Source organism: Prosopis cineraria, unplaced genomic scaffold, assembly GCF_029017545.1.
Source record: "Prosopis cineraria cultivar Desert tree isolate PC_DT_omini unplaced genomic scaffold, ASM2901754v1 PC1239, whole genome shotgun sequence".
In the NCBI taxonomy this organism is placed as follows: Eukaryota; Viridiplantae; Streptophyta; class Magnoliopsida; order Fabales; family Fabaceae; genus Prosopis; species Prosopis cineraria.
Window position 1 is genome coordinate 24,977 of NW_026556564.1, and position 9,352 is coordinate 34,328.

At 32.8% G+C, this 9,352-nt stretch overlaps 1 protein-coding gene and 1 pseudogene across 1 annotated transcript; both read right to left on the reverse strand.

The window, feature by feature from the left end:
- Positions 1–1,369: 1,369 nt before the first annotated feature.
- Positions 1,370–7,496, reverse strand: LOC129299636 (LEAF RUST 10 DISEASE-RESISTANCE LOCUS RECEPTOR-LIKE PROTEIN KINASE-like 1.4; annotated as a pseudogene).
- On the reverse strand, positions 7,389–8,260 carry LOC129299635 (LEAF RUST 10 DISEASE-RESISTANCE LOCUS RECEPTOR-LIKE PROTEIN KINASE-like 2.4). The gene has a single exon (XM_054938104.1). It carries the CDS (start codon positions 8,104–8,106, stop codon positions 7,579–7,581), a length of 528 nt encoding a protein of 175 aa, XP_054794079.1. The 5' UTR covers positions 8,107–8,260; the 3' UTR covers positions 7,389–7,578.
- Positions 8,261–9,352: the final 1,092 nt, after the last annotated feature.

Below are 9,352 nucleotides of genomic sequence, written 5' to 3' on the forward strand. Positions count from 1 at the left end.
GATTAGCGCCAGACACACAAGAATAAGCCAAGAATCCAATGTGATAATCAAAGGGAACATGATGAAAATATAAACCTAGTCCAAGTAATCAATTAGGCTATAAGATTTTTTCTTGCTAGTAATGGGAATGTGGGATGAGTCTAATCTAATTAATCAAGTTCAAGAAAGCATTCATCACATGCAATGACTATATAAATTAATGGCATCAAATTAAAGATTAAGGTTTAAATTCTTCAATATACTTACAAATAACATAAAATTCACGTTAATCGTTTTGCTGTGGTTAGTTATTTCCTTAACTGCAATTTATAATCATCGTTATTTTTCTATAATTATTTGAGAAACACTAGAGGACAGGAATTAAACAAATCTCTCATGAGATACTAGTATCTTTGAAATCATTTAAATAAAGTGAGTTTCATAAGTTTTAAATATAGTAAATTCAGGACTTTATTAGCACTATAATGGTTTCTTAATCTTCCAATATTGAAACTCCTAACGCCATGGAAGCATTTTTCTTCTGCAAAATGTCCAAAAGCACTTCCATGTCTTTAGAATCTTAGTTGAAAATTGAGTGGGCAAGAACGAGGATATTGGCTTGACTATATTGAAGATGTCTCTTTTTTTTTTTTTTGGTTAAGTATTGAAGATGTCTCTGCGCAACGGTCAACAAATGCAAGGCAAAAGGCCTACTTATTAGGTCCAAATAGAAGATTGGGGCCTGGGCGGGCCTGGGCCTAACACAAATTCAAAATTGTTTTTAACTTTCAGTTATTTAAATTTAATATTTTTTTAAGCAAAGCAAAAAAACAAATTATATTACGCTAAAAAATTACAGTACATGACACATAGTTGGGTGAATTAGTCCCTAAATTAATGTTTGAATTCTTATTAAAAAATGCAATTACATTTAACATTTGATTGTATTTCTCATAAAATCACCTCAAATAAATGTTGGATTATATACGTGTCAAAAAAAAAGTTTTACATTGCTGAAGCTATGAGAAGTCTTTGTGTGTGTGTGTGTGAAAATTTAAGCAGGTAAATGGCCTAAGAAGAGAAATGGACTCATGCACACAGCAATGAGTCAATATAGTTGAGATTCATCAGCTATTTTTCATGGTCTATTCATTAAGGATAATTTAGTCTTTTTACTTTAAAAAACAATTGTATTTAAGGCCTTTGGGCTTGTAAAGAAATATTAGAATCTATTGGCTTGTAGAGTAATTATGTTTCTTGGGTGAGCCATGTATTTATCTCCATAAATTATCAAACCCAAATTTTAAGAAAAATTAAGAGAATTCAATTCTGAATCATGTCAAGCCTAAGCAGCAAGAACTCCCACCTAGATTTTGAATTATGTATATTCATAAAAGTAAATTTATACATACATTCATAACAGAAAATAGAAAGAAAAAAGATGGTGAGTGAATAATAATGATGATGACATCGAGAGCTTTATACAGAGAGAGTTTCTCAGCCTCAGACTCAACCTACTACCCTGAATACTAATAAGAAGATGAGGGAACTTCACCATTTAAATTAAACATCCAATTGCCAACTCTATATCTGTATCAGCAATAACACAATTGCAATCAAAAAGTGATTTCTATATACAAAGCACATATCTGTTAATTGTCTCTCACTGATCTAACTATCCAAATCAACACTAAATCAATTCACTCTTGAGCCTATTCAAAGCACAACATATAGGCATCCTGAGAAGGTGAACCAAAAAGGTCTGTATATGACATATATAACACAATAAATTACTATTAGAAAATAGGATAGGTGTATCCTCTCATTTTCTTCTTAGAAAACATTTTTCTACCTATTAAAATATTGCATAAATTTATTACCTAATCTAAGTCTTACCAGCAGAAGGAGACAATAGATTCTGTGAAGAATTAGACGTAGAAGAGTAGCTAACCCATTTATCCGTAACTGAATCTGGTGAAAATGGGGCACTACCATTTTTCAAAAGCACAAGTTCTTCTACTTTATCCATCATCACCACTTCTTTTTTCCCCTACAAACTCCTTCCTCTGAATTTCTCTCAAGATCTCAACCACCTCTTCCATGGAAGGTCTCATGTCTCTCTCCTTCTGCAAACACCTGAACGCTAATTCTGCTACTCCTACAATCATCTGCCTCACACCATAGTCCTTCTCGAACCCTAAATATGGATCAACCAACTCATGCACTGCTTTGTCTTGAATCTTATTCACTGCCATGTTGGCTAAGTTTATGTCACGATGACTCCTAGAAACATCCACAGCTTGTAAGGATGATATAAGCTCGATTAATACGACCCCAAAACTATAAACATCACTCTTATCAGTGAGTTGAAAGCACTGGTAATACTCAGGATCGACATAACCAGGTGTTCCTTGGGGAGCAGTGGACACATGCGTGACATGGTTAGGGAACAAACGTGAGAGACCAAAATCAGCAACCTTAACTCTAAAATCATTGTCGAGGAGAATGTTGTTGGTTTTGACATCACGGTGTATGACATCTGATTTGTGAAGGAAGGATAGTGCTTCGGCTGTTTCTACAGCGATGTTCATACGTATAGGCCAAGGGAGCAAAGTTGAGTAAGATCGTTTGCCATGGAGGTGGTCGGCAACTGTTCCGTTAGGAATGTATTCATAGACAAGGATGAGTTCTCGACTATGTCTGGATGTACATCCATAAAGTGCCACGAGGTTGTCGTGTCGTAAGCGACCTAGAATCTCAACTTCATTCATGTATTGCTCCACACGCTTCGCGTTGCTTTCATAATGGCGTTTTACTGCAACTATACGTCCATCTTTTAGGGTTCCTAACAACAACAAAAAAAAAAAAACAATAGTTTGAATGACATGCTATAAATTATGAAGCATAGGTAGTGTCAAACTTGTCTCCAGATTATTTGTCAGTTGCACCCAAAATTGAAGGGGCTAGAATCTATTTGTACTTTTCTTTAATGTCCTTTTGTAATATTTCACTTTCTCAATTTCTCTCTTTCTTCTTTGAGTTATTAGTTGCTACATAAAATAAAAGGCATTTTGGCATCTTAAGATCCGAAATGAAATAATTTTGTATTTTTTTATGATTTTTCAGAGATAAAAGTGTGTAATTTTGATTTCTTTTATTTAAAAAATAATAAAAAATACATAACTCTATCATTTGAGAATTTCAAGATATTACTTATTTTATATAAAAGCCAATCATATAAAGAAAAAGAAAAATTAAGTTGGGAAGGTGAGGTATTAAAGAAAGGTACATTAAACACTATTAACCTAATTTGAAATGCTTGCTACTTATCTGCTGTTTCCTAGTGTTCGGAATCTTAACCCATCATTTGGGTTAATGGTCAAAGAAGTTTCCTCTAATTCCCATGAATGAAAGGTTGAGATTTTGGACATTGGGGGCAGCAGAGTAGAGCAGGCAATAGACACCCTAAATACATTGCACACACTGTATTTTTTTTTTTTAATTGTAACTTTTGCATGCAGTTGGACGTGTCATATTTCACTCTGAGAGATCTGAGACCCTAAATGTTGGAGAAAGTGACAGATATATATTTGAGGAATGATGTTTTTATTACCATAGTAAACAGTTCCGAAGCCTCCATCGCCAAGCTCCATGGAAGGGTCAAAATTTTTGGTAGCTTCTTCAAGTTCTTCATAGCTAAAAACTTGAACTCCAAAGTAAAAACTCTTCTGCACAGAGTGAAACTTGGAGGCAGGGTAAGAAGGAGCAGTTTGAGCCATATTAGTTGTAGTTGCAGAGGTTGTTACATCGCCATTAACGTTAATGTTGCTTAAAGATGGCGACAAGAGGTTCTTGCTTTTCAACTCTTCAGCTTTTCTTTTCCTTCTTCTCTTCATGACAAAGCACAACAAAAACATAATAACAATGCCAAAAAATACTGCAACTCCAACACCAACCCCTGAGTTTCAAGCAAGAAATGAGTTAAATTTTATTCCAAACTCTTAATCTTTATCAAAATTGAGTCTATAGATTAATAGAATAGAGGTTACCTATAGCAACAGCCTTGGAGCTTTTACCTGTAAAATTAACATGAAATTAAAATGTTAAAAATGGAATCATGCATGAACATGGAAGAAATTTTAATAAAAGGTCATCACCAATTCACCATATAGCCTCAGATTCAAATATGATCGGGAAACAAAGAATACTATCCCATGGTTCCTAGTGCTGAAAAACAGAGGATCCGGAAATATTTGACCCACCAACTGCGAAATAACATGTCCATTCAAATTCTTCGTAATTCTTTTCGCGATTGCATATAGTGAAGTAAACAATATTATATATACGGTAATAATCTACTTTATAATCCGTCGTCAAATTCCTAATATGCATTTATCATGAGATAAAAAAATTGGTGAAATATTCAATATGTCCCTTGGCAAGAAAATCATGTGAAGTACGTTAAGGCACTAGGAATTGATTGAGTCATGGATAGAGGTTTTGGGTCATTTGACTTCTAGGACCCACCATAGCCCCCCCCCCCCAAACCTAGAATAGTTCGGTTTGGATGCTCATCATAGTAATGAGCACCTGATACTCATCATTGCGATGACATTTGGATCATTTAAATTTTTCATGGATAGAGGTTTTGGGTCATTTGACATCTAGGATCCACCAAATTGGGTCCTATTTGGTTGCTCATCATAGTGATGAGCACCATGGCACTCATCACTGTGATGACATCTGGACCATCCATATTTAATCTGGATGGTCCAGATTTAAAATAAAAATTATAAGAATTATAAAATAATTTTAATAATTTTTTTTATTTTTAATATGATCTAGATTTAATTTAAAAGGTTCAATTTAATATTAAAATTTTATAATTGATATATATTAACTATTCAAATGTGCTCTACACAGGCCAGATTAACTACTGCACATGCTAGATTAGTTAATCTGGCCTGTGTAGAGTACATCTGAATAATCAATATATATTAATTATAAAAATTTTAATATTAAATTGGACCCTCTAAATTAAATCTAGATCATATTAAAAATAAAAAGTTTATTAAAATTATTTTATAATTTTTTATATTTTTATTTTAATAAATATAATATATAATAATATTTGAAATCTCACGATCATTCAAATTAAAATTTGAATGATTCAAATTTACTACAGTGATAAGCATCCAAACCCGTTCCAGCTGGACTTGACTTGTTGATAACCAAAAACACAAGTAGCTTCAGTTTCAACCACTAATTTAGCCTACATGATTGCTTTAAAAGTCAAACATGCTTGTCACATGCCTATTCAATAACCAAGGTCCACGCTCCTAGTTTCTCTATGATCTGTGTTTTCCAGGTATATGAGCATATTGTATTACTCTCTCTCTTTTAATTTATAAGATAATTTTTAACATATGATTAATAAAACTCATTAAAAATATTTTATGACCTTATTTTTAAAAAAAAAATAATTTTTTAAAAATACTCTTTAATTAATGACATTAGAGAGATAATGTCAAAAGGAGAGAAGAATAATATTAAAAAAAATATATTTAATAAAACCTTATTTTTATTAAATTATTTTATATTTTATATTTTGAGATACAGAATCATCTCCATTTTTAAGATAAAATACTTTAAATTGTGCATTTTTATTTATTTTTGAAAAATTGTAAAAAAGAATGATAGTGTTTCAACACCATAAGATATCAAAATATATGTCTCATTTTTATGAAGAATCAAATAATTAAAAGAAAAATAAAAAAATCTGAAGGTTAGTACATGAATTACATAAGAGACATTAGAGGAATGAAGTATTAGGGGTCCAGATCCTCTACGCGTCAAACTCTCAGCGGCCGGCTCTCTATCTTTCTTTCTTTTTTTATTCTCCTCATCCCATTTCCCCTTTTAAATGAGATAAGGATTGTCATTAATCTGTATATTTATTTACTATGATTATATATTTTAAGATTCAAACTGTATATTATAAGATAAACTGATTTAATTCTCTCAATCAATTTAATGAAATAACCTCAATAAAAATAAACAAGTAATTTTAAATGGTTAAAATTTAACCTACTCAATTTATAATTGTAATAAAATAAATAAAGAACAATATAAATTTATAAAAAAAATTCAATAGCAATATGTAATTGTAAACTGAGCAGGTAAAATTTTAACCGTTTAAATTTATTCCTTTTTTATATGATAATTATTTTATAGAACAATTAATTTTTTTTGATAAAAGAACAATTAGATATGAACCATTGATTTTATTATTCAAGGGTGGAGATGAGATGAGGAGAAGAAAAGGAGAAAGGATTATGAGAAAATCTGCTTCCGAGTATTAGAGGCATCATGTCCAAAATATACCTAAACTCTACCTAACATGAAAGAGTCATCATTGCACAATATATTTCAAATATCAAACTTTGAATCTTCTAGATGCAAGGGGCTGGGAGAGTATACATGTGAAATGTTCAAATGTGGGGTCACTTTCAGCCAGAAAACTTAAATAACAATTAAAAACATCAAATGTTTTGTCAAGATTACTTTCGTTTGGCTTGCTCACAGAGGCTGAAATTTTCTACATGCCATAAGTCAAAATTCATCATCAGCAACCCACGAACAAAGAATTGGATTCAATTGGCGCGGTCTTGCTTGGAAGAATTAAAACAATATCTTCTAACTACTCAATTAATCTAGGCTAAGGCAAGTTAATCCCATGGACATAGTTTCTAATATATCGAGCTTTTTTGTCATGGCCTGTCTAGGTGCTCACACAAAGTAAGCTTATTTTATGTCCTCCTGCATACATCTAGACTAGTGCACTAGGACCATTTCACCTAGAGAGAATACAATTAAACCTTTTTCAAACATTAAACACTGTTGCAAGATAAGAATGATTCATCATCATCACCCAAGAGTTTAATTCATCTAAACATGATGCGTCCATCCTGATATATTGTTGTCTGGATCCAATTTTCATGAACATATATATAGGGGAGATCTATTAAACTTCTGTGGAATTAAGTATATATTAAGGTTGTCCTCCTACCAAAGTAGTTTAATTAAGCGAATTTGACGTACAGGACTTACTTTAAGGTTGTATACTTTCCATTCATTTTTTAATTAATCAGTGAAAGATTTTTCAATACACTCTAATAAAATCAACATACCTGAACACGTAGTTCCTTGACGCCTTGACGCCCGTTGCTGCAAAAACACATGTGAACTGATCATTAATATACCCGCACTGTCCCCCAGAATTGACGCAATTGTCGCATTGCTGGTTGTTAACATTCCATCCTAACTCAAAACCATCTTCTATTGCGTCTTCATTTCCTTTTGATTGGAATATACCAAACTAACATCAGCACCTCCTTATAGAACAACAACGACCTTGCAAATTCCTGTCAGATCAATACTGTAAGTAGATAAGCTCCCGTAGTACACACCTTTTGCTTCGAACACTCTGCCTTAGATGAAGTGGTGAATTGACCCATTGTATCAAAACTCTTGATGCAATCATATAGCAAGGCTATTTCCTGAAAGCCATCGGCAAGCTTGAAGAAGGTGTTATCAAAGCTAGTGTTTAAGTACTGATTTGGGCATAGAGTTTTGCCAGTAATCATCCCTAACCACTGTGAGACTCTGATCACTCAAGCTGAACTTGAGAATCCGATAAGTGATAGGGTTGGAGATCAGCTTTGGAGTATTGTCTTGGCAAGCAAGTTGGAAACCAGGCTGACCACAGTATTCTGCTCTGTTTTCTCCCCAGAATGGATATCCAACGTTGTTGACGGTTCCACAGCTGATCCGGCTACTACAGTTTGTGAATCTATCATCGGCACCAACGGTTATGATGAAAAGTAGAAGAAGAAGAAGGAAGAAGATGAAACATGGGGCAAGAGAATGATTCATTTCGTCGGGACCCGGAAAAATATGAACGTACACTGAGAACAAAAGGGTCTGAGAGTTATGAAAGTATGAAATTGAACTGAGGAAGATATACAATACACGAAAGATATGCCTCACATCAAGGCCTTTGAAATTTTCAGTTTTACTGGGGAGCTTTAAGTTTGAGGAAAATGACAAGTTTGATTTAGTCTTCATTTTGATTGATCCATCGCTTGTTTATAAGGATTCTAGAGAACGTGTAATATCAGCAAACGCCCATAGATGAGGTTCAAGAAGCTGGACAGAGTCAGAGATAACTGACTTTCAGAAGAGATGTGATGTGACAAAGTGACCAGAAATGAAGGTGTTGGATTCGGGATCGGTCCTTGAATGGTCGGATTACAGATATTTCATTCACAATCGTTTCATTCATTATATTACATTGATAGTTTTTAAATTAAGCCACCTACCCATATTATAAATAGAATTGGTTACGATGTTCATGAGAAGTGATGTGACAAATTAAAGTAATCAGAAATGAAAGGGTAATACAAACATTAAAATAGACCAAACGAACTAACATTATGTATCTCAATTGTTTAGAGATTATACTAACTTAATTAGAGATCATGAGTTTGAATCGTGTTTTGCAACTACATTAAATGTTTGTTTGGAGAGGGCTTTCTGCTTGGAGATTTGAAATGACTCGATTTAAATTAGTCAATGTCTAAAAAAAGACTCTACAAGGTGCAGTTGCAAAAAAAGAAAAAAAAAAAGAAAAAGAAAATGGCCAGTATGAGGAGGAACAATTCAACATTGGTGGCAGGACTTTTTAATACACTCGGGGTGGCGGGTAAAGACTGATTCATCGACATTTATGTATATTGCAATTTATTTTATCATACACGGAGTCTCTTAGAGTCAAAAGTTTGAAATGCAAGAAACATAATAGCATCTGTACCACCTACCAACACATATAAACTGACAAAATAGTGACAATCAAATGAACAATATATAGAAGAAATGTAATATCATAAATAAGTAAATTTCTAAGAGTAAATTTAAAAAAGACTTCGTTTTTATTTCAGTTTTGTGAGTATCATACTAGACCAGCTGGTTCAACCAGACAGAAAATAGGTCATATATCTGGTATACAACTCCTAAGAATTGGTGGAAAATCAGTTCCTGATTATATTGGTTAATTTATTTAACTGAAAGGGATTTTATTTGCATGTTTGAGTGAAATATTTTTTTTCGTGTCCAAATATTGATAATTGTTACATATTAATCACTTAATTAATTCATTAATTCTCTGAGTGTGGGACTTTATAGGTATGATATAACTTCTTCATATATATATATATAGCCTAGCCTGCCTAAACGTTTCTCTTTGACAGATGATGCTCCGAAAAAAGTAGTCAATTTCAACTCGTGCGCTTTTGATTGAGAAGTTTTATCAGAA

Excerpts from the sequence above, each read along its gene's own strand:
- LOC129299635 (XM_054938104.1), bottom strand. The coding sequence starts at position 8,106 with ATGAAGACTAAATCAAACTTGTCATTTTCCTCAAACTTAAAGCTCCCC.